Raw genomic sequence first — 25,931 nt, 5'->3', positions numbered from 1 at the left:
GACACCCCCCAGTTAGGATCTACGGGTTCCCCATCCAACATCTTAACATTTTCCCTGGCTCTCATGAGGGTGGCATCTCGCAGTTGCTCGGTACAGAAATCCTCTCTCCTGACCTCGGGTACCACAATCTGGCTACTCTCAATGTCAGGGTCAGAGGGGGTCTCCTGTTCGTTACCCTCAGGCTGAGAGCTAGCTTCTAGGTCCTCTGGCTCCCTAGCCATGACAGAGAAAGGAAGAGGATCTCCGGCTTCCTCAATTCCACCAACAGCATCCCCTTCCCTTTGGCAAAAAGGTTCTGGTGAGAGTTCCGGCGCTTCCCCAGCAGGGGGAGCTCCATCTACCAGCCTCTCTTTGCTCTCCCATAGCTTCCAAAAATTGGGAAAATCCCTCCCCTCTAAAGCTTTATGAAGCAGTGAAGGTACCACCCCCACTGAATGTGTTACACTGCCCCAGGGGGTATCAACCTCAACCACCGCTGTCTGGTAGTCCCGTGTGTCCCCATGGATGCAAATTACGCCAATAGTACTGGGGTGTAGTTTTGTGGGGTTCACGCAATCATTGCTGACTAGGGTCACCACACTACCAGAGTCTAGCAAGGCTGTGAGTTTTTTTCCATCCACTGAAATAACACAAATCTGTTTTCCAATGCGACTCTGAAGTGATGCAGTACATGCGCCCTGTGCAAAAACAGAAAAATGCGTCTTTTCATAAAAGCATAATCACACTGCCTAGGTTCATCATCTATAGGACAGTTTGCAGCAATATGCCCTAATGCATGGCAACGGAAACGCTGTATGTGGCCTACCCCCGGTCCTCTTAACGGCCCCAAAGACCTTCCTGGCTTCTTTGGCCAATCTCCAGGTCAAGGACCCACAGTCTCATCAGTTGTAAGAACAGTCTTATCCACCTTCCCCATGCTCTTGAACCCCTGAACAGTGTTACCAGAACCGCTGGGCGATCTTGCATGCCTAGAGACACCGAAGTGGGGCGTAGATGGGTTCACAAGTACCTTTCCACTAGGTCCACCAACTGGTTTGCAGTTTTGGGGTCCCCCTGTCGGACCCACTTCCTCAGGGCAGCAGGGAGCGAATGCAGGTACCGATCCATTAGCACACACTCCACGATCTGAGGGCCTGTCAAGGTCTCTGCCTGCAAGCACTTCCTGGTGAGGTGGACCAGGTCAAACATTTGTGAATGGGGTGGCTTGTTGCTGGAGTAGGGCCACTGATGCATGAGCTGGGCTGGGACTGCTATGGTGACACCCAAGCGTACGAGTATCTCTCTCTTTAGCGTCTCATAGTCCTGGGCGTTATCTGGTTCTAGATCAAAATAGGCCATTTAGGGTTTTCCCGTTAGAAATGGGGGCAACAGACCCGCCCACTGCTCTTTTGGCCATCCCTTGCGGACAGAAACACTCTCAAAATTCGCAAGGTATGCCTCAACATCATCGGCAGGTGTCATTTTCTGTAGGTGGTAGGAGGCACTACCATCTTTGGTTCCACTGGCACAGGACGTGAGGGCCCTTTTTTCGGTTCCAGTAGAGTCTCTGCGAACTGCCGGTTCATTTCCTGCTGGGCCTCTGCGACTTGGCGGTGCAGCTCCTGCTGGGCCACCCATTGTGCTGCAGCAGCCTCTGCGAGTTGGCGGTTGGTTTTCCACTGAGCTGCATTGGCCTGTAGCAGGGCCTTTATCATTTCCTCCATCTTCAGAAAGTGCCCGCTGAATCCAATACGTGTGGGAGAATTCCGTCGTGGGGATCACCTTTTCTGAAGGACAGTCAGCAAACAGGCACTTTCTTAAAAATCAAGCGGATGCCAAGTTTATTTGCAGGAGGTTTTCAAAATAAAACAAACAGTAAAATAAATCCTTGCCGTCCGGCGCTAACTAAACAAATAATCTCCTCTCTATACAGTGCGGGGCTGGTCCCCGTCACCCACAAAACAGGCGGAAAAGCAAACCTTTTTAGTCTAACAACCAGAGCTCCTCTCACTCAGGTTCCTTTCTGAGTCTCAAAACCAGAGCCCTGCTGTGCTCTCTTCCTGGATATTTAAGGTCCAGCTGACTATGGACTCCAGTGGACCCAAACATCCAGACCGGGACCCAGCCTGACACGAAGGCTGGAAAAACCGGGTCGGATTCCGGTTCAGTCCCTTACAACGGAACAAATGCAAGGTGAAATGTACCTATTGTCATGTATCTCACCTCGCATACCGTCACAATATATAATTTCTTTCCATCATTTCTGCTAGAGGCTGAGGAAAATCCGAATCTCTTTTCTTTGGGCTAGGCCATTTAAAAGCTCTGTATCAACCTAGGTGTAGTGGGTGGTGGGATTCCACTTATGCCATCCATATAACGCTCTGCATATATTCCAATTGCCACCCCGAGTATGGCTTGCTGTTCCTCCTCCAGGTTCCCAAAATGTAGATTTCTTTATCGTACATCATGGGGCACAGAGCACCATAGTAATCACTATGTGGGTATATAGGCTCCTTCAGGTGATGGACGCTGGTATACCCAATACAGAAAGTTCACTCCCTATATAATCCCTCCTCCTATCAAGGGGTACCTCAGTTTTTTTCTCCCAGTGTCAAAAGTGTTGGTCATGAGAGAAGATGTGCTCAGAAGAGCTCCAGGAGGGATCCAGGTTGGATTTAAATAGCCTCCACAGACCAGATCCATCCAAAGTGCCACTGAGGCCAAGATGGATGGTACTCGGGCCTTGTATACGAAGCACAAGGTTTTGCCTTTAACGCCTCTCTTTGCAGGGCTGGACCCTAAGACCCAGGGCTTTTTGGTCATGTTCATATTACCTAAAGTTTTCCTGAGGGGTGCTATACAGGTCCAAGGGAGTGGAACCCCAATAAAAAGGGACCCGGTCCTTGAAGGTTTTGCTAAACGCAGCCCGCCATGATGGGTGAAGTTTGGATCTGTCTGACTTCTGCAGTATCCTGCAATGAGGATAAGGTAAGGGAATAAGTCTAGGAACTGTAAAAAGTCCACCTATGGTTGTTTCTTCCATGAGTAAAATGTTGTCATGCCTTAAAGTCTCCACTAGAGGGAGTAAATGCACATACCTTAGTATGTCGCTTCTCAGTCAGCTCAGTGTCCCAGCTAACAGCATTTGTGTGGTCTCAACAAGCCAGGGGGATTCCTCATCTAGAGAACAGCATGTTTGCTTTCCCCCCCATCAGCAGTTTGTACCCCCCAGGGGGGGGTGCACCGGGGGTGGCTTCCCTATATTCGCTTATCCCCACAGAATCTCATAATTTTTTTTTAAATCCCGCCTCCCCAGCCCTCCCTTCCTACCCTCTCGCTGGGTCTCCACTGATCAAAGCAGTGATGCAGTTCCGCGCTTAAACTGCGGCTAGTTTTTTTTTTTTTTGAAACAACACTTTATTAAGATTTTGTGATCAGAACAAATCATATAAAGCGGGAAACATTACAGTAGTAACATATAAAGTTGAAAATAACCAAGTAACTGAACAAGCATACAAGCTGTAGTTACAGACAGTTGATTACAAAGCAGATTGAAATAGAAATGGTTAACAGCAGTGTTAGGTCTGTATTGTGGTCATCACACTAGGACACCCCAACTGGGATCTAACTGTGTCCTAATATGAGTTAAGCAAGGACTAAAATGGTACACTGCTACGGTGAGCAAGAACATCAAGAGACAAAAAATATAGGACGTAAATGGAACCTTCAATGCAAACACTGAGAAATACCAACAGAAATAGAGATCCCCAAAATAACAGGTAAATCCCGGGATCGGGTTCAGGTTATCGTAACGTGGAGGGGAGAGGACGTGTTGAATGACAGGGGACATGGCTTAAGGCGCGCCACCATGTGCAGGATGCAAGTTCATGAAGAGCACACAGTGCAGGCGCTGGGGACAGAGACAGGCACAGACGATTCTCAGTTAACAGCTGCGGTATGGCATGTAAGGATGCATACAGGCATTTCCAGTACAGGAAATAACATTTATACTTGGCACCAAAGCTGAACTTTATTAGAAGCATTGTTTTTGCTAGACTATTGCTCTGCGAGTTGTGCATTTACATAGTGCCTCTGCTTTTTGTGCTCGGTACTATGGCTCCTAAAAAAGACACCACAAAGGTACCAAAAATCCCACACCCAGGCACTGGGAATTCTAGCCGTGCCTCTACACTGTCATCCTCTCCTGAAATACCAGATATAGCAAGCCAGGGTGAGTCATTGGAACCAATTGGTGGTGCAGCTGCTTCTCACATCTCAGCCACTGTATATGTGACTGAAGATGGATTTCCTCTGTCCTGCAGGGCCTAGAAGGAAGATTAGCGGCTTTAATCACATCCTTCATCGAAAAGGATAGGAAGTTGATCAGGAGGAAAGGCAAACCGAGTATTCTTCTACAGAGGAGACAACAGTGGATGAACCTTTTTCAGCCTTGCAATCTGAAAAATTGCCGATACAGTCTTACGGAGATGGTTCGTGCCACTTTCAAGCTACCCCTAAGGAAGTCAGCTGAAAGTTCTATTTCTTTAGGTTCCTTGAAACCTTCACAGCCTTTGCATGCGTTTCCTGTCCATGCATTACTAGAACAGCTTATTTATGCTGAATGGGATCACCCGGATAAGCATTTTCTCCCTCCAAAGAGATTCACAGCACTCTATCCCATGTGAATAAAAGTCTAACTTGTCCAGTAGACAATGCACAAATGCTTAAGGATACAACAGATAAAAAGTTGGAATTCCTGCTAAAATCCTCTTTTTTTCCTTGGCAGGTGCCGTTACTCAGTCTGCAGTCGCTGCAATAGGCATCTGTCAGCCCCTAAAGGACCAGTTTAAACTGGCACTTAAAGAGGTTCCTGTACAACAAGCCAGGGATTTGACCAAACTGCCAAAGATTCTATTCGCTAGGCGTCCCGCCTTGCACTTGTGCTAGTACACATGCAAAGGATCCTGTGGTTAAAAAGTTGGTCAGCTGAAGCACCATGCAAAAAGCTCCTGACTGGTTTTCCTTTTCATGGGGATCGGCTATTTGGAGATGATTTCAACAAATACATCCAAATGATTTCTAGTGGGAAAAGTACTCTTTTGCCAGTCAAAAGAAAGTATAAACACCCTGCACTCTTTCTCCTATGCCAGGGGCATCTGCCTCTAGGCAATGGCAACGGCCTCCACCATCTGACTTTAGAGGAAAGACTCAGGGGTCACGCCCAGGCACAAAAGAAGTCCTGGGGTGGAGTCTTGCAAAGCAGAATTTCAAAGCCTGATCATGAAGGGGCATCCCCCCCCCCCTTGCCAGAGTGGGGGGAAGACTTCTGCAATAACTCAGAGGTCTGGCAAGAGGAAATTCAGGACAGATGGGTCATCTCCACAGTGTTCCTAGGGTACCTAGGGTTCCTAGAATTTTCGGAGGTTTCCACTGTCTCGTTCTCTGAGGTCAAACGTTGCCAAAGATCAAAGGAAAAGGCAATCTCTATTTCGACCACTAGACTGATTACTGGCTCAGAGGGTGATCATACAAATCCCCATAGAAGTACAAGGATTGGGGTTTTTATTCAAACCTCTTTATGGTACCAAAACCAAATGGAGATTTCAGACCAGTTCTAGATCTAAAGAATGTAAATTGGTTCCTGAAGATCCACTCCTTTCGCATGGAGTCGATCAGGTCAGTGGTGCCCATCCTACTAGGAGGAGAATTTCTGGCGTCTATCGACATCAGGAATGCATATCTGCATGTCCCTATATTTCCTGCTCACCAAAGGTTTCTGCGGTTCGAGGTAGAACAGCAGCATTTCCTGTTTGTAGACTTGCCTCATGCCAGCTACAGCACCCCGGGTGTTTACAAAAGTCCTGGCTCCCACCTTTAGCCAGGTGAAGGGCACAGGACATAAGAGTCTTGGCGTACCTAGAGGATCTATTGCTAATAGACCAGTCGGTGGCTCGTTTGGAGCAAAGCATGCATTTCAACCAGTTACCTGGGGTGACGACGTGAATTTTTCACGAAACGCGTTGGGTGGCGTGACACGCTGACTTGCCTCATGTGAACTGGTACCAGAAGGGATATCGATTGGTGTTCGCGATCGGCCGACGCCTGCCCAGTTTGATGATATGCCCGATGTTCTTTCATGTTTGTAAGTGCATCTCTTGTTTTATATTTTCGTTTTAATAAATGATTTTACACTATTTGGAGCATCTTTTCCTCCCTATGGTGAACCTTCCTTGATTCTACAATGCTACACATCTAAGTCCCGCTTCAAATAGCGTTTCCCCCTGCTGGATGGTTTATGACTGGCGTATCTCCTAACCTGTCTTACGTTGAAGTGTTCCATTTGGAGGGCTCAAGTTTGATCCATCTTCAGACCTATTTTGCGATTAAGCGCTCCCTACCGGGACATCTGGTAAGGGGCTATTATTACTTGTCTGGTGGAGGTGCACCTGGTTTTACTTCACGTTGATTGAAAAGTTTTACGATTGAATAGATCCCTTCCACACAGGGTGTTTCTCCAGTTGGACTTTTAATGGACTTTATGTTATCACATACATTTTCAGTACTGTTTGATTTTACTTTACATGCTTTTTTTCTTTGAATCGTTGATTTAGAATTGTACATCTTTTCCCTTTTGGTTCACAACCTATGAGGGGCAATATATATGTTTATTGTATTTAGTTATAAGTAATGTCTTATGGTTTATTTAGTCATAAGTTTGGTGTGTTAGAATTATAGATCACTAGATACACTTTTTTAAGGTAGAGTGGCTTAAATCCTAATAGAAATATTAGGGATTGCGCAGTTCTCTTCTTTTTCTTTGTCAAGTTTTAGACTTGCCAATGCGGCAGTCCCCAAGGGTGTCCCAAAGCCTCAGTTGGTGGTTATTAACCCAGAATCTGCTGAAAGGAAGATCCTTCAGACTAGTTATCTGGAAAGTGGTAACGACAAATGCCAGCCTTTCAGGCTGGGGAGCAGTACTAGAGAAGACAACTGTCCAGGGACAGTGGTCAAGAACTGAAAGAGCCTTGCCCATCAACAACCTAGAGAATCGGGCAGTGCGTCTGGCTCTGAAGGCCTGGACTTTCAGGTTACGGGATTGTCCTGTCAGGATCCAATCCAACAATGCCACAGCTGTGGCCTATATCAATCGCCAAGGGGGCAACAAGAGTCTCGCAGCGCAGTCAAAGGTGAACCATAACTTGGGCAGAAAGGAATGTTCCGTGCCTATCAGCAGTCTTCATTCCGGGAGTAGAGGATTGGCAGGTGGACTACTTGAGTTCTCACTGATTTATGCTTTCCCCCTATTCAGTTGCTGCCACGACTTCTTTGTATAGTACTGGCTCTCTGCTCCATACGATAGCCCTGCGGTTCTTGCACCTCGACAGCAGAAGAACCGGGTCGGGCATGCCTGACCTTGGCAGGGACCACTACTCCGTCATCAGAGCCATCTGTCAGGGTGCCACTGCTGTCTCCAGGTTCATACATTATTCTAAGTCTGAATCTGACGGATGGGCGAGTTTCCCTTCACTCTCATCTGTCATGCTTAGAAACATGTAGGCGACTTCACTAGTGTACCCTCAATTGGACTGATCCCGCTAACACTGCATTTTTGGGAACCCTAAACTATTGGGGACGCTAATATAGTCTTGATCAGATCAAAGATATCGATCCCTTCAGCCACTATACAACTAAGAGAGATGTATGGTGTGTGCGTGGGTGTTAGCGCTACTGGCACTAATCTGACGCTGCCTGGGATGACACAGACACTAACTGACACTAAAACCTAACTGATATCACCTGCCGAGTGATCAGGGGGTTAATCCTTTTATTAGGTATTGTACAGCGGGTGCCCTGACACTATAAAAAATAACCAACTAACCAGGGTCACCCGTGACACTAATATGGTGATTACTGGTGATGGGGTGATCAAGGGGTTACACCTTTATTAGAGGCATTTAGGGAGGTCCCTAGACCTATCTGGGCCTACTACTAAGTACCCTGACGCTGATTAGTGTCACAAATGACACCACTAGAGTGATCAAAGAAAAATATGAACACTGAACTGGGTGACACAGTGAAAGGGAGTGAAGGGGTTAACTGGGGGGGTGAAGTGTGTGCCTACATGTCAGTGTAGCAACTAACATTTGGATATCCTCTCTCCTCTCTCTGTAACGGAAAATAATTCCAGAGTGGGAGATGACATCACTTCCCCTGCCTGTGTTTACACTAGTAGGCAGGGGAAGCATTTCATTTATCGGAACCGATCAGCAGGTGCAGGTCAGAAATCATTGGCCTGGGCCTGGAGACTGATCGGTTCTGAAACAAATCCATTCTTTGCGATCGTTGTGAGGTAACATTGTTTCACCCACGGTGCCATTCAGCTGCAGTAAAACTGCAGTGGCTGGTCGGGAATCAGTTAATCCATTAATGCCTGACTACTATTGAATTTTTTCATTGTTTGCAAACAATTACTAATTAATGAGCTCATGGTACCATGTGATCGATTATGCATTTACATTAACCTAACCCCTGCTCTGCTAAATGTGGCCACTGTTGTTCTCACTTTGAAGGACCTGCATACAAAACACAAACATTAGTATTAGTATCCAAACTAGTTTAACTTCTTCCATGGTCTCTGGAAAAAGAACACAAAGACAGTTATTACACACAATTATCACAACAATTGAATTTTGAAGTCCCCCAAGCCTTTTCTCATTGTTTTGCTAGGGAAACAATTGCCATATTTTCCTATACTAAGCAGGCAGTATTGGTAAACTTTGCCATAGGAAAAATGGCAATGCAATTTGCATCAAACTACATACAAGCCAGAATGTTGCTGGCTGTGTTTAGGGGATGGGCTGTCATTTATTACCGTATTTTTCCGTGTATAAGACGCCCCCATGTATAAGACGCCCCCCACTTTTGCAACCCAGAATTAAGAAATCCATATTTTAAACAGGTAAAACAGAACACAGTTTTATTTAGTAATTAAAGTTTACATACCAGTATATTATGCATCATATCACTTTATTCAACCTCTGTTGCATCTTCTTCATCACTAGTTCCAGACAGAATTTCTTCAACTTCTTTTGCATCACTGCTGTCTTCTGAGTCACTGTCTAAATATGTGAGATCATCCTCAGTTCCGTCCATTTCATTGCTGATTCCACATTTCTTGAAGGACTTCACAATCACCTCTTGTTTGACGCCATGCCATGAGTTTAGGACCCAATTGCAGACCTCGGTAATGGTTGGTTTTTTCACTCTTCCTGCCGGGGTCAAGTTATCACCTGCTTTTTGCATCCATCTGCTCCATTCTTCTCTCATCAGGACCTTAAATGGCTTGTTGATTGAAACATCTAGTGGCTGTAGCTGACCTGTAAGTCCACCAGGAATAACTGCTAGGTGTGTTCGCAAATCTGATGCAACCCTTTTAGTCTTTTCTGTTAAATGTGCTCGGAATTGATCAAAGACAAGCAGAGCTGGCTTCTTTAAGAGCCCTCCAGGTCTTCTGGACCAAACCTTTGCAAACCAAATGGCCATAATGTCTTCATTCATCCATCCCTTCTCTTGAACTTGCACAATAATGCCAGGTGGTATGGTCTCTTTAGGATAGGTTTTCCTCTTGAAAATAAGCATAGGAGGCAGTTTAGTACCATCTGCACAGCATGAAAGCACAGCAGTATAGTGTGTCTTTTCATGGCCACTTGTTTTTATTGGCACTGTTTTGATTCCTTTCACATCAACAGTTCTGTTGGAAGGCACATCAAAATTGAGAGGGACCTCATCCATGTTTGCAATCTGACTTGGTTCAAAATCATATTTTTTCCGAAGTTTTATGACATAGGAGTGAAACTGTTGGATTTTATCCTCGTAAACTGGTGGCATTTTCTGAGCTAACTTTGTTCGTGTTCTCATGGCCAGCCCTTCTCTCCTCATGAAATTGAAGCACCATTTTGCCTTTCCTGTAAAATCAACAATGTTCATTTCGCCTGCAAACATTCTTGCCTGACATTGAATAAGTTTGGTTGACACACATAAGCCACTCTGGCGCTGCTCCAAAATCCAAGTTTTAAGCCTCTGCTCCAAATTTGGCCATTTTGCTGGTTTTCCCCTTAAGGCCTTCTTCTTTTTTGGCATCTTAAGGAGTTGCTCTTCCTGTTTTCTCCACTGTCTGATCATACTCTCAGTGGGGGGAGGTCCAAACTGTCTCTCTGCAGCTCTATTTCCATGCTCTTTTGCATAGCTAACTACACTGAGTTTGAATTTTGAAGAATAGGACAGTCTCTTACTTTTATTACCGGTATTCTGTGACATCTTGGGCTCAAAACGCTCCGCTCTCTGCATCTGCGCAGTCTCCACGTCGAACGGGATCGCATCTGCGCACTCTCCACCTCCGCCTCTACCTCCAGCTGACGTCACTAGCATACAGCTCGTGATTGGAGGAAGCCGTTCGTAAGCTACGCACCATCTATGCACCCGCGCGGCTCTCTCCCAGGCTGACTGACCGTGTATAAGACGCTGCTCGAATTTCAGCCTAACAATTTAAGGATAAAGTAGCGTCTTATACACGGAAAAATACGGTATCTCTTCTTCAGAACTGTATGATCTGTCCTGGGTGCTGTCTTTCATGTCAGGCTTGTGCGCTATGCTGTCCCTGTTCTGGGTGGGGGGTTTTCATTTCAGATACCTGTATTTCTGGGTTTTCTTGCTCCATGCTAGCAATGTTAGGAGCTTTACAAAATCTCTGTGCATGTCTATTCCATTTATAATGTCTGAAGGCTCTCTGCCTTCCTATGCGTCTGTTATGGATACATCTGCCTTTGACCCGTACTCCCTAGTAATGGACTCTTGACAGAAGTCTTGCAGGATATTGACAGAATTTTGGTAGGACCTAGCATTCCTCAGAGCCATTCTAGTGGGATAGCTTACATAACACTTATTGGTATTGGCCATTGAGTATATGAAACTTGCCTCATCCTCCAATAAGTCAGGACAGTTGAACACTTTCATATAAAATGCAAGATTCTCACTGCAGAACAATATTGGGTCATCTCCTCTCCTAAATTTCATTTGTTGTAAATCATTCATACCGCTATCACGACTGTCCACAATACACAGGAACTCTTTACTCCGCACCTGCTGAGTTATCATTAACCTGTGCAGATAACTGGCCTGCCAAAGATCCTGGTAGCCATGCTTTCAGAAGAGAACATGCATCCTCATTACTCAAATGGAATTTAAACTCTAGAGCCTCAAATTTATTGAACAGACTCACTGGGGATTCCAGGGTATTAAATTCACCCAGAATCTGGCACAAAGTAAGTCTCTCATGGATTGTAATCACACTGTTATTCTGATTCAAAGCTATAGGTGCAATAGCTGACTGTCTTTTATTGCAGCCCTTCCTCTTGTTGACTGTGCAGATATTGGCCAATTGACATGTTCGTTTGTGCTCATTGTGTGATAATATTCAGTGCTCTTTAGTAAGAAGTTGGGAGTCTGCATTTTCAAATTTTTTTCTTTCTAAAGACATAACCAACACTTTCATCTTTGACAACTTTATTCACAATGACTCTAATGCCGCGTACACACGATCGGACTATCAGGGGGACTTAGTACGGTGGACCTAGTCCGGCGGACACCCCGTCGGACTTTGCAGTGGAGGTCTACCGGACTTTTCTGTGTGGACCTGCCCACACACGATCATACTTTTCCGGCTTTTGAAATGAACGGAGTTGCCCACACACGGAGAAAAGTCCGTTCATTTTGAATGTGGCTCCAGGTAGCCGGGACTAGTTAAGGATGTAAATTTCGCAGCCTCCATCGGCGAGATTGACACCTCGCTAGCCCAGTCACCTGGTATGAACTTAAAGGGGAAGCCCTACGCCGAAAAACCGTCCATATAAGTCCATATCAGATCCTTATCCAAGCACGTAGCCTGGCCGGTCAGGAAAGGGGGTGGGGACCATGTACCCCTACCCATTCACCTGGTGAAAAAAAGTGTACATAAAAAACAACACGTTTTTAAAATAATTTATTGGACAGCTCCGGTGGTCTTCTGTCGTGAGGGGTCTTCTCGCCAGACTCCTCTGCTATCTTCTGCTCTTTTACTAGCTCTTTTACTAGTGGAGGTAAGACGTGTTTTTTTATTTACACTTTTTTTTCACCAGGTGAATGGGTAGGGGTACATGGTACCCCAATACTCATTCACATAGGGTGGGGGGCTAGTATCTGGGGCCCCCTTATTAAAGGGGGCTCCCGGATTCCGATAAGCCCCCATGCCTGCAGACCCCAACAACCAACGGCCAGGGTTGTCGGGGAGAGGCCCTTGTCCTCATCAACATGGGGACAAGGTGCTTTGGGGTGGGGGGGCGCAGTGCCCCCCTTCCCCAAAGCACCCCCCCATGTTGAGGGCACATGGCCTGGTACGGCTCGGGGGGGTGCTCACTTGTCCCCACCCCCTTTCCTGACCGGCCGGGCTGCGTGCTCGGATAAGGGTCTGATATGGACTTTTGGGGGGACCAGTACACCATTTTTTTTGGTGTAGGGCTTCCCCTTTAAGTCCATACCAGGTGACGGGGCCAGCGAGTTGTCAATCTGGCTGATGGAGGCAGTGACATTGACTTCCTGCGCTAGTCCCGTCTACCTGGCGCTGCGTTCAAAATGAACGGACTTTACTCCGTGTGTGGTCAAGTCCGTTCATTTCAAAAGTCCAGCGGACTAGCACACAGACGGCCGGATTGTCCGCCGGACTGCTGAGTCCGGCGGACAATTTTGAGTCAAAGCTTCTTTCTAAGTCTGCCGGACTTTTGTAACGAAAAAGTCCGCTGGAGCCCACGCACGGGAGGATTGCCGGATAATCTGATCATGTGTACGCGGCATAAAAGTTTGCTCTTCACATCACAGTCCATGCTGCACCTCTGAAGCTGTTCTTGTAGCTCACTGTTTCTTTCTGACAAATTGCCTGCTGTAGCCGAAAATTCATCCATCTCAATACTGGAGGCTGTTGCAACCTTTAGAAGGTTTTCACTAATTTTCTCTATGTCCTCCCTGAGATGTTTCCCTCTACTTCTCACTCCCCCCTCTGCTATTATGTTGCTGACACAATAGTACATTACACTGGCTTTTAAGAGGTTCATCTGCACATGAATGATAACTGGCAGAGGCATATGTTTTAACGCATGTATATACAAGTTCTATTTCACAACTATACAATCCACAGAATCCACAACTCTAAAAGTACTAACATTCCAACATTGCACCCAGGGCCACTTTAATATTGATTGTACAACCTGGGCAAAGATTTTTTTGCCCCCCCCCCCCCCCCCCCCAGCTAGACTCAAAATGAGTTTACTGCAGCAGATCAGGCAGAGATAGTGATTGGCTGCCAGAGATTACAACACATCATTACAGCTCACAGAATTAGTTGCTAGAGGTTACAGAACATCATTACTGCTCACTAATTGGATTCTAGAGGTTACTGCAAATCATTATTGCTCACTGATTAGTTGCTAGAGCTTACTACACAACCTCAGCAAATTGCGGGTATGGTCAAACTGCACTAGCATAGAGGGGTGTACTATGTACAGAGTGCAGGCTTGGAGGTGTGCAGAGTGCAGGGGTGTGGTGGGTGCAGAGTGCAGGGGTGCACGGCTCTCCTGCCACCCAGATTCCAGTACAGAGCTCCACTCCCCCTAAGTTCAAGGCTCTCCTCCCACAAACCCCCCCCCCCCCCCCCCCCGAATTCCAGTACAGAGTTTTCCTCTGTCCCAAATGCTGCTCTCTGCATGTTGTGATCCAATGTCCGTGCAGCCTGCCAGTCCCTGAAGCGGATTCCCCTGTGCAGAGTCCCTGCTCCCTTCATCCTCTGCTTTCATAGATCAATATGTATACCCGAGGGATGAGAGAGCGACCACTTGTGTATTTCCAAGTGACAGTAGTGAGCAGCCAGCATGTGGCCAGCACTGGAGGTGGCTTTACTCCAGCAGGCAGCAAGGGGCTCAAGGGGCGGGCAGTGTAGGGCCCCCCAACAATGACAGGGCCCTGGGCAAATGCCCTTTTTGCCCCACGGTAAAGACAGCCCTGACTGCACTGAGCAACAAACCAAACTCAATTGCCTTTAGCTCTTACAACTCAGAAACAAATCGCTCTTCTAGCATTCGGTATTGTTCATTCATTACCACTTTTACCTGATATCATTCAAAACTTTCGCATATCCATAGAAAAGACTCACCACACTTGCAGCGCTACCGGTTTCTGTGGCATTATTGGCTGACTTTACAATGAGAGATTCATAGATTCATAGAAGTCCTGCTCGTCCTTACGGAACCGTGAATCTCAGCACTTCTGTCTTGTAGGTAAAATGTGCTTTGTTTGAGGTGTCTGGTTTCCAATAAAAGGATGGCTAATTTTTAGAATAAGGGTTGGATTTATTACAATATGGATAGATTACAGTTATAAATAAGGAGAGGGAAGATGGGGTAACAAGGGAAGAAAGGGGTCTTACAGGTCTAACTCTCACCCTAATGGGGGGGGGGGGGGGCGTTGAAATGTTTGTTCCTCTCCCAAAGCACATTATCACAGGTTGTCCATCCAATCAATTCATCACCCTTCAGGCACCATGCTGGCCAGGTGTGAGGGGGAAACTGAATATGCTCTGGAGTCCCGCTGGTTAGATAATGATGACCGTATGCCTTGTTCTAGCCATGTTTACTGCAGGCTGGCTGTAAACAATGTAATTGCTTCGCATCAAAGTCCTTTCAAAGCTTTGTTGTACAAGACATATTGTTCTCATGTCCCAACTGCATTAATATACATTTATTACAGTATTACACCCCCACACCTGTGTGTTACCATGAGTGCTGCATGCACATGGAACAGTCCAGCACAACTGTTTTGAAAGAAGGTGTAGGCTGGCATTGCTGCTCCTAAAAATACTGGTGTATGTTATGTATCTATATATACTCCAGTGGCAGTGCTACAGACAGTACCCATAACCTTACAATGTAACGAAAGGTAAAACATGTTTTTCGTTTTGGATAGAGTTTAGAGAGTTTTGGACAGCTTTCAGTTTTTATTGCAGTCTGTGCTCCCATTAGTGGGTTTCACCCTTACCCTTTGACCTGTTTACCATTATCATTGAAAGTGAATGTAAAAGTCTCAAATTTTGGGGTGACACTAAAACAGTAATAGAGGGGAAAGCATGAAGAAGTACTGACCCCCTACTATTGGCCAGTGGCTTGCAGTGGTAAATAAAATTAATAACATGGAGCACCTGAGGGTGGCTATGAGTCATAAAGAGGGGCAATTGAATAAAACATACTTTTATTGGCATGATTTCCAGTGCTCACGGGATTATGCTTCATACATGTCTGAAGTCATTCCACAGGCATCTTCTCAGTAACAGGCCTATGGTTATTTGTAATGTTATCTAATTGCACAGTTTAGGTACTGGTTGTTAGAACGGCTCCCATTTGTTCTTCATCCTATCCCCCCCCCCCCTTTTTTTCCCCTCTTCTTACCTTCACTTAGCCACCCTTGGCTTCCTTCTTTTACTTGATACCTATAATATAGTTCATTTTTTAAAATAAATAATTACAATGGGGACACTTGTTCTGTTGACTGTGGTGGCAACCCAGGGCTCCCATACTTTGGAGAGATTTTCTCTACGTACTGTTTTGACTATGGAAAAGGAAGTGAGGAAACGTCTCCCCTATGGTGCAGAGATAGCAAAAAAAATAAAAAACCTCCATTGCACTATCCAAAATGAAAAAATAATAATATTTTGCTTATAGGTACATGTTAATATAGGCTCAAAAATTCTGTGTATTTATGGAAGAAAGAATGCCACTGTCATGGGAGGCAGAATCGACTTAAAGTATAACTAAAGGCAAACCGTGTTTTAAGTTTTGGAGTGGAGAGGGATTAGAACATTTATAAGGTTTGTATTGCTGTCTGTGCTCTTGTAAAGCCTCTGTACACATGGCCCGAATGCCAGCCGACAAAAAAAGTCCCTCAGTGGGGGAGACTGCTGTACTAACGTCGGATCGTTAGCACAGCAGCTCTGACCGGAGCTGACAGGTTTTTTTATTACAATCCGCTGGGTTGAACATAAAAAACTAATAGTGTGTACCAGGCTTAAGAGAGATTCACCCTCTCTATTTTACCTGTTTAACTGTGGCTGATCACAAGGGGCGCAGGGGCACCGCCCCCTAATCCATGCACCCGGCCCCTAATCTCCATACAGGTCGTCGGATCCATGGATTTCATTGGGGGTTTTTTTTAAGCACATGCTTAGAGCCTGAGGCTCCAATTGGCTTCAAAAAGGGTGTGCCCACCCACTTATGTGACATTAGAAAATTAATATTCGCTAATGTCTTCCTGCTTCTCCTCCCCGCCATTCAGGAAGCGGGTCCTGAGACCCGATTGGCTGGGAGTCCTAAGACCCGATTGGCTGGGAGTCCTAAGACCTGATTGGCTGGGAAGAGAAGCGACCACCGGGGCTCAGGAGAAGATGCGGGGGGGAAGCCGTCGAAGCTGCGGGGGGGAAGCCGTCGAAGCTGCAAACTGGATAGGATAAGTGCGTGGCTGGCGGGCGGACAGGCAAGCAGGTGACCAATCGATTGAGCATGTCTCTAACATTCACCTTCAGCATGTTTGGACTATACCTGGTCAAGCTGCTCCAGATTGGCCAGAATGAGAAGATGAGGAAGCCACCAGCGACCTGAATGGGGTAAGTGCAGACCTGGCAGGGTGAGCACCAGCCGCCACTGCTGTTGGAGCACCAGCCGCCACTGTTGTTTACTATTATTGCCTAGAACTGGAGTAGTGGGGAAATCTTCCACTAGTTCTGGTGACCCTGGTGCAACCAGGAATTCGCTCACTGAGGGATTTTCACTCACTTCCTGTTTTGGCTATAAGACGGGGAGTATAGAGAAATCTCCTCAATGGGACAAGGATGCTAAAAGTTTATTCCAAATGTTCTATTCCATTTTTTTTAAAGTTTGCCTTTAGTTCTACTTTAATATTGAGAACAAAAAGAGCAACTGCTCTGAGCCTGTCACCTCGGGGCCCAAGTGGAGGATATACTGCCTGTGCAGCATATGCACAAAACACGTGGGATAATAGGGCTTGCTGCTACTGTTAAAAGCCACCTAACCAGTTGCTTCAGCACCTATCTCTTCCCTGCTGAGCACATGCAAAGCACAGTACTTTTTGATGCCTTTTACTTAAAGAGGAAGTAAACCCTGATGGGCTTTCTTCCTCTTTGATTCCCTGCAAAGGTAAAGCATAATGGACTACTATGCATCGCTATGCTGTCTTCGGGTAAATATCTCCTAAGCCGTGTAGGTTTAGGAGATATTTCTTGGACCTACAGGTAAGCCTTAATCTAGGCTTACCTGTAGGTCAAAGTGGTTTGTAAGGGTTTACAACCACTTTAAACTGTAAGAGACAAATATTCTATGCAGCTCTTGACAATAGAATCATAGTATCCCATACAGCAGAACATATTTCTTCACCTACTGTCCAAATGATATTGAAATGGCGGTGCTGTTACAGGGAGACAGGGACAGGAAGGCACAGACCAGAATAAAACATTGTCAGAAGTTCATGCAAACCAAAAAGAGAACATAATCCCAGTACCTTACAATTATTCTTAATGCACCCCTAGGGTGCCCACGTGTCCCGGATTGCCCGGGATTGTCCCTTAATTGATACCTGTGTCCCGTGTCCCGGGCACCTTCATTCCGGGACAAAACAGTGTCCCGGAATGAAGTAAAGACACACAGCCGCGGCAATAAACATTGCCTAACTGGTTGCTAGGGCCGCCCCGCCTCGCGTCTAGCAACAGCACTCTGAGTCCACCCACCTCCACCTCCAGCCACAGCAGCAGGGAGAGAGAGAGAGCAGCCAGAGAGCGTCTTCTGAATCTCCTCCTCCTGAGTCCTGAGGGCGGCTTTTTACTGTTGTTGGCCCGCCCACCACCTGTAGCACAGAGCCTTGGAGAACTTCCTTTGGCTACTGTGATAGGTCACGGTCACGCTGGTGGTGGGCGGGGACAGAAGTCCTCCAATGGCTGCTGCCGTTCCATCCTCCGAGGGGAGATCCGCACACTGTTCCATCCAGCATGCCTGCCTGGGCAAGCTTGTGACACTCACCGGGAAGCCGCTGACTGTGAGCCCCCCCCCCCCCCCGACCATGCAAGTGAGTGAGCTGAGCACTGTCGCTAACCAGACCCTGACCTCCCTCTCTGCCCCCTCCCTCCCTCTCCCTGCCCCCCCTCTCCCTGCCCCCCCTCCCTCTCCCTCCCCCCCTCCCTCTCCCTCCCCCCTCTCTCTACCTGCCCCCTCTGTCTCCCTGTCCCCCTCCCTCTCCCTGCCCCCTCTGTCTCAGTCCCCTCTCCCTCTCCCTGCCCCCTCTGTCTCCCTGTCCCCCCTCTCTCTCCCTGACCCCTCTGTCTCACTGCCCCCCCTCTGTCTCCCTGTCCTCCCTCTCTCTCTCCCTGCCCCCCTCTCTCTCTCTGTCCCCCCTACCTGTCTCTCCCTGTCCCCCATCTCTCTCTCCCTGTCCCCCATCTCTCTCTCCCTGTCCCCCATTTCTCTCTCTCTCCCTGTCCCCCCTCCCTCTCCCTGTCCCCCCCTCCCTGTCCCCCCTTTCCCTGCCCCCTCTCTCTCCCTGCCCCCTCTCTCTCCCTGTCCCCCCTCTCTCTCCCTGTCCCCTCTCTCTCTCTCCCTGTCCCCTCTCTCTCTCTCCCTGTCCCCTCTCTCTCTCTCCCTGTCCCCTCTCTCTCTCCCCCTGTCCCCTCTCTCTCTCCCCCTGTCCCCTCTCTCTCTCCCCCTGTCCCCTCTCTCTCTCTCTGCCCTCCCTCTCCCCCTCCCCCTGTCCCCCTTCATCTCCCTGTCCCCCTTCATCTCCCTGTCCCCTCCCTCTCTCTCCCCTCCCTGCCCTCCCTCTCCCTGCCCTCCCTCTCCCTGCCCTCCCTCTCCCTGCCCTCCCTCTCTCTCCCCTCCCTCTCTCTGCCCTCCCTCTCTCTCCCCTCCCTCTCTCTCCCCTCCCTCCCTCTCTCTCTCTCTCTCTCCCCCTGTCCCCCCTTCATCTCCCTGTCCCCACTCTGTCTCCCCCTCTCTCTCTGTCCCCCCTCTCCCTCCCCTCCCTCTCCCTGTTACCCTCTCCCTCTCCCTGTTACCCTCTCCCGCTCCCTGTTACCCTCTCTCTCTCCCTGTTCCCCCCTCTGTCTCCCTGAGCTCCCTCTCTCTCCCTCTCCCTGTCCCCCCTCCCTGCCCCCTCCCTCTCCCTGTCCCCCCTCTCTGCCCCCTCCCTCTCCGTCCCCCCTCTCTCTCCCTGTCCCCCCTCTGTCTCACTCTCCCCCCTCCCTCTCCCTGTCCCCTCTCCCCCCTCCCTCTCCCTGTCCCCTCTCCCCCCTCCCTCTCCCTGTCCCCTCTCCCCCCTCCCTCTCCCTGTCCCCCCTCCCTCTCCCTGTCCTTGTCTCCCTCTCCCTGTCTCCTCTCCCCTGTCTCCTCTCCCCTGTCTCCTCTCCCCTGTCTCCTCTCCCCTGTCTCCTCTCCCCTGTCTCCTCTCCCCTGTCTCCTCTCCCCTGTCCCCTCTCCCCTGTCCCCTCTCCCCCCTCTCTTTCCCTGCCCTCTCTCTGGCAGCAGGTGACAAGTGACACGCATCATCTGGTGGCAGGAGACAGTGGCAAGTGACATCTGGTGGCAGGAGACAGTGGCAAGTGACAAGCAGCATCTGGTGGCAAATGACAAGCTCAGGGTTCCCTCAGCGTTATGGTGAGTTGAACTATTTCATTTTATATTACAATGTAGTAATAGAAATAATGTGATTTGATCATCCTGACACCATACTAAGCATGGTGTCAGAATAATTTCAGTACTAGCACCAGCCATTTACCCAACAAATACCCCCCACTTCTGAATCCGCCGTCAATCTTGAGACTACATTTGCGCCCCCCCCCCCCCCCCGGTCCTTGGCAAAATTGTCCCTGAATGCCAGTTTGGAAATGTGGTCACCCTATGCACCCCCCCCCCCCCCCCCTTGTTACTTTTACCTAATTTTAACATTTCTTTTCTTCTCCATTTGTCTTTCTTTTTGTTTCTGTAAATGTTATATGCACATTAGGGCTAAATGCTGTGCATGGAAAACTTTTTAAGATTATAGCTGTCTAACACTTGTTTTCACTTCCCTGTACTCTGGAAAAACACATGAATTAAGAAATATCTCAACTAAACATTGTCAGAAATTTGTATCTCTACTACACTTTGCTAAATAATAGCTTTTATTTTTTTGCGTGTCCCAGGGTCTGAGATTTTATTCTGTCCTGGCAGGAAGTGAGGAGAAATCTCTTTAACAGAGACACAGACAGCAATAGAAACCAAACAGAGGCTCTAATCCACCCTCTTCTTCCCAAAATGAAATAAAATGTTTTAGTTGGATTTGGGATTTAAATAGCCCTGATTGCCAGACTCTGTACGCTGTGTTATACTTTACATATTTCTGACTGCCCCATTCTGAATATTGTGTTGTATATGACATGATCAAGACCACCTTACTACTGTATATACCCTGTTAAATATAATAAATAAATAAATGGTGGGGGGTACACATGAAAGCTTTGTTTTAGACCCCTTTCACACTGAGGGGCTTTTCAGGTGCTTTCACACTGGAGCAGCATCTTTGGGGCATGTTTAGAAAGCACCCCTTGTCCATTGAAATGTGTGGGAAGCGCTTCCAAAGCACTGCAAAAGCGCCACAAATTGGCTCATTTTTTTTTTTTTAAGGTCACGTGACAACTGACCTTAAAAAAAAAAGCATGTCGCAAAAATGCCGGACAATTTATGGGCAGTTTTTGAGCGCCTCAGTGTGAAAGGAGTCTTAAAGAGGAAGTAAAGCCTCTTAAAAAAAAAAAATACACCCTGCAAGACAAACACATAATGGGCTAGTATGCATAGCATACTAGCTCATTATGAATTACTTACCTGAGCTCGAAGCCCACGCCTCAGCCCTCGTTCGCTTCCTCCAGTGCCGCCATCTATCCCGGAGTGACTTCCGGGTATCTTGGCTCCAGCACTGTGACTGGCCGGAGCTGCGATGATGTCACTCCCACGCATGCGCGCTGATGCCGCCACTAACATCATGATCGCCGTTAGAAACGGCTTGCACAGTGCGCCTGCGCCCTAGACGTTGGTGCCGCTACTTCTGCAAATATCTCCCAAACCTTTTAGGTTTGGGAGATATTTCTTGCACCTACAGGTAAGCCTTAATCTAGGCTTACCAGTAGTTTAAAGTGGTTGTAATGGGTTTACAACCACTTTAATGTAGCTCTGCTCCTTTTTAAACTGCTGAATTCTGGTCCCACCAAGTAACAATTCCTTATGTGTCTTATGTGAGTAAGAAATAAAAAAAACACTGTACATTTGGCAATGTATCAAATGCTGAAATAAATGTTCTGCTGTGGAAGATCATCCCAAACGCTGTTAGTATATTGGAGTTTTGTGCATCCTTGTTTGACTGTGTAGAATGTAGAATCCAGATCTTCATGTATATATATCATTTCTGTTTCTTCCAGCTTTATTTACACCGATAATCTTCATTTTACTCCTTGTCCTGAAGAAACCACTTGGAGAAATATTTACTAATGATAAGTATGTGATACTGGTATGGTTTTAGAGAAATGAACAAGGCTGTTTGTTTTTTTTTTAAGATAATTATAATTCTTTGCAACTGCTTCTGGTCCCTTGCTGTCTGTTTTCGTCCGATCTCTCCATAGCCACCAGCGGAGCTTGACAAGCCCCTCCCCACTCAGTGATCAGAGAAGGACCTGTCCTCCACCGGCTCAGCGGAGATCAACAGAGAGATCAACAGAGAGATCTCCCACTGAGTTGGCGGTTATATCAACTAAAGTCCACACAGAAATAATGTTTATTATTCAGCATTTTACATATCTGAACAGCCAAGCCACATCAAAAAAGTATCAAAAAGTTCCTTGTTTTTTGGGATATATTTATAAAGGATTTACTGGTAAATTCACACAGTGAGTTCTTTACTGCTATTTACCCAAGTGACATTCAAACAGTATTTACTTGGCATACCACGTCACATTTATCCTACAGTGCCTTGAAAAAGTATTCATACCCCTTGAAATTTTACACATTTTGTCACATTGCAACCAAAAACATAAATGTATTTTATTGGAATTTTATGTGATAGACCAACACAAAGCGGCACATAATTGTGAAGTGGAAGGAAAGTTATAAATGTTTTTCCTTACAATTATCTGAAAAGTGTGGGGGCATTTGTATTCAGCCCCCTTGGGTCAATACTTTTTAGAAGAGTGGGCAAAAATTCCACTCTCTAGAGTCTAGATATACCCAAAAAGACTTGCAGCTGTAAGTGGTGAAAGGTGGTTCTACAAAGTATTGACTCGGGGGCTGAATACAAATGCACCCCACACTTTGAAAACCATTTCTCATTTTCCTTCCACTGCACAACTATGTGCCACTTTGTATTGGTCTATCACATAAAATCCCAATAAAATACATTGTGGAAAATTTTCAAGGGGTATAAATACTTTTTCAATGCACTCTATTTACAAAATGTGCAGCTGGTGAATGGTCACGAAATTTCATAAGTACATTCACACTGCTTTTAAGCCAGCAGATGAATTTGCTGATTGTAACTCTTCAACATGCAGTAACGTAGATTTTATGCAGTTTTTTTATCCTAGGACAGTTGTCTTTTAAGCAAACATACATACAAAAAAAAATCAAGTAAGCGAAAAATAAATTATAGCATGACCCCCTTTCCACGTCTAACCAGTTTAATACACCAGACATGTAGGCTAGTAACCCTATAGCAATAAGTAGTAAATTAAATATTTCAGCAGCAGGTAAATCAAATCCTTTTTATTTTTTATATGAAAACAACCATTGACACAATACAGCAGCTTGACCAGGTATAGTCCAAACATGCTGAAGGTGAATGTTGGAGACATTTTCTCGTTGACAGACAGATGTTGGTAAACGTCGCAGATTTTAATTTTCACTGAACGAATGTTCCAAATCTTGCTTCACAAATAGAACATTTCTCAAAGAATTTTGGTTGAATGGCAAAATTCACCATCAAACCTTAGATAGAAAAGAACCCTTTGTCTTTTTTTTTTTTTTTTTAAGAATTGTCTTCTATCTCATCATCATGTTGGACCTAAAGTATATGTGAACCCTTGCCTTGTAAAAAAAAATCCATTCAGTTTAAACTAGAAAAAAATTATAGGATAGATGGATAGACAGACAGGCAGACACAAATGTTTTTTGGCAGTTATGAAAAAATGCTGTAAATTAAGAATGCTTTCAGAAATAATTCTTCAGAAGTTTTACGGTAATATTCAATTTTTTTTATCAATTAGCGAAATGGAAAGTAAATGAACATATTAGAAATCAAATCAACATTTGGTGTGACCACTCTTTGCCTTCAAAACAGTATCAGTTGTTCTAGGTACACTTGCATACAAGTTGCACATTTGTGAAGGAACTTTGCAGGTACTGTAGGCAGTGGCGTAGCGTGGGTTTTCAGCATCCGGGCCAAGACAAGTAATTTGCGCCCCCTAACCTGCAGACTTTTAGCTTTCCCTGAGTCCCTTCAAATACAATAGCACTGACCTACCTGATTACTATACTGACCATTACACACTACACTGATCACTATACTATACTGTCCACTACATTGAGAACTACACTGACCACTAAACTGTCCACTACACTATACTGTCCACTATACTGTGCACTATACTGTCCACTACACTACACTATACTATATTGTCCACTACACTACACTATACTGTCCACTACACTGACCACTATACTATATTGTCCACTACACTGACTGCTACACTACACTGACCACTATACTGTCCACTACACTACACTGTTCACTATACTGTCCACTATACTACACTGACCATTATACTGTCCACTACACTGACCACTATACTTTCCACACCACTACACTGACCACTATACTGTCCACACCACGACACTGCCAACTACACTACACCGACCACTACACTGACTGCTACACTGACTATACTACACAGTACACTACACTACGCTGACCACTATATTGTCCTGCCTACAGTCTTCCTATACTGACACTACATATACGGCACCCCTACGCCCCCCCCCCCCAGCCCGTGTCCATCCATGCCTATCCATGCCTATCCATGCCTCACCTTCATGTCCTGCATAGGTCCGGACTCTGGAAGATAGGAGGAGGAGGAGAAAACAGCCCCCCTGGTGGCTCACACTTTACAGTGCTTGTCTCCCCCACGCTCTGGCCATCATGTTCAGTGTTTCCTGGCGCACTGTGATTGGGCGTCATGTGCGGACGTGGGACTTAAGGAGCGATCTCAGACAGGCCAGCCCCACACCACACATGACCCCCATACACCCAATCACAGGGCGCGGACACTAAACATGACGGCCGGAGCGTAGGGGACACAGGAAATTCAAATAAGGTGGAGGCAGCCAGTAGTGACACTACTGGCACGACTGTAGGTTGTTTCCACATCAGAGGTATGGCCTTTTGGCTGAAATTCTTCCATGAAGACCACTTATGGCAAGACTTCTCTGGACTGTAGATGGGTGTACCTGGGTCCCACTGGTTTGCACCACTTCTGTATTGATAAAACTGCAGAACATCTTCCAATATTGAAGGGAAGTCAGCTTTTCCTCTGCTCCATTAAGTTTCCTTGGCCAACCACTGTGTCTACCGTCCTCAATATTGCCCATTTCTTTATGCTTGAAGACATCTTAAACCCCCAGTCTGCTTTTAAATGCTGATGCAGTGTTTTGTTGTTGTGCTCAGTCTTGCCATGGTGTATGACCTATGACATGAAACGGTCTTCCACAACCTCACCTTAGTAGCAGAGTTTGTCAGTTTCTCACTCAGTTTTAAGCCTCCTACACAACTTTTTTTGTTTCAGTTAATGACTGTGGGGTTAATTTAGTAAAGCTGGAGAGTACAAAATTGGGCTCACTTCTGCACTGAAACCAATCAGCTTGTTCAATTAAGCTTTGGCAATAAAACCCGAAAGCTGATTGTTTTAGAATCTAGAAGTGAGCCTAATTTTGCACAAATCAGCTTTAGTAAATAAACCTATGTGTTTCAACCAACATATGACATCGATGGTCATTAGCACTTGATTGGCACAATTGGTTAATCATGCACCTGACTCTAATCCTAAAAAATCTCTGATTTTGTGCAAGTTTACAATGTGTGCAAGTGTAAGAATTGATGCTGGTTTGAAGCTATAGAGTATTCATGACAAATATTGGTTTGATTTAGATTATTCTTCTGTTTGCTAATTTTCGCTTTTTCTAGATTGATAAACAAAATATATATTTTTGCGAAAAAAAAAACAAATCAATTGTAACGTCCCCTTGTTATTCTTAGCTTAAATTTTTTTTATACTTCCCTCCTCTGTGTTGTGGTTTTGCTCAGAGCAGCCCAGATCCTCCTCTTCTTGGGTCCCTCTTCAGGCCCTCATTCCTGTTGAGTGCCCACACAGCAAGCAGCATGCTATGTGGGCACCCAAGCTGAACCACAGCTCTGTGTGTCCATTCAGACATAGTTGCGGCTCAGCCCTGCCCCTTTCTCTCCTCATTGGCTGACTGACTTTAATTGACAGCAGCAGGACCCAATGGCTCAATGCTACCGATGAGGAGGAGAGTCCTGGGCAGCTGCGACACTCCTGGAACATCGCTGGGTTGAGATGGGCTCAGATGGGTATTAGGAGGGCTGAGGGGGCTGCTGCACACAAGGTTTTTTATTTTAATGCATAGACTGCATTAAGATAAGAAACCTTCTGCCTTTACAACCGCTTTAAGCACTCTCACTTCACAGCATTTCTTCACACCTGCCTAAAAGTAGCTGCATAAGGG

The 25,931-nt window shown here is 46.3% G+C and overlaps 1 protein-coding gene across 1 annotated transcript in view; it reads left to right on the top strand.

The window, feature by feature from the left end:
• LOC143982973 (multidrug and toxin extrusion protein 1-like) overlaps nt 1-25,931 on the top strand; it is a 131,702-nt gene that overhangs the window by 84,369 nt on the left and 21,402 nt on the right. The window contains exon 12 of the mRNA XM_077482157.1: nt 21,563-21,638. Coding sequence (XP_077338283.1) covers nt 21,563-21,638 — 76 coding nt within the window. The remainder of the gene's footprint in view (nt 1-21,562; nt 21,639-25,931) is intronic.

This window comes from Lithobates pipiens, unplaced genomic scaffold (assembly GCF_037356315.1).
Source record: "Lithobates pipiens isolate NorthernLeopardFrog02 unplaced genomic scaffold, aLitPip1_a1.2 Scaffold_16, whole genome shotgun sequence".
NCBI classification, from domain to species: domain Eukaryota; kingdom Metazoa; phylum Chordata; class Amphibia; order Anura; family Ranidae; genus Lithobates; species Lithobates pipiens.
The sequence above is the reverse complement of the archived record's forward strand: the minus strand, read 5'-3'. Positions and strand labels throughout refer to the sequence as shown.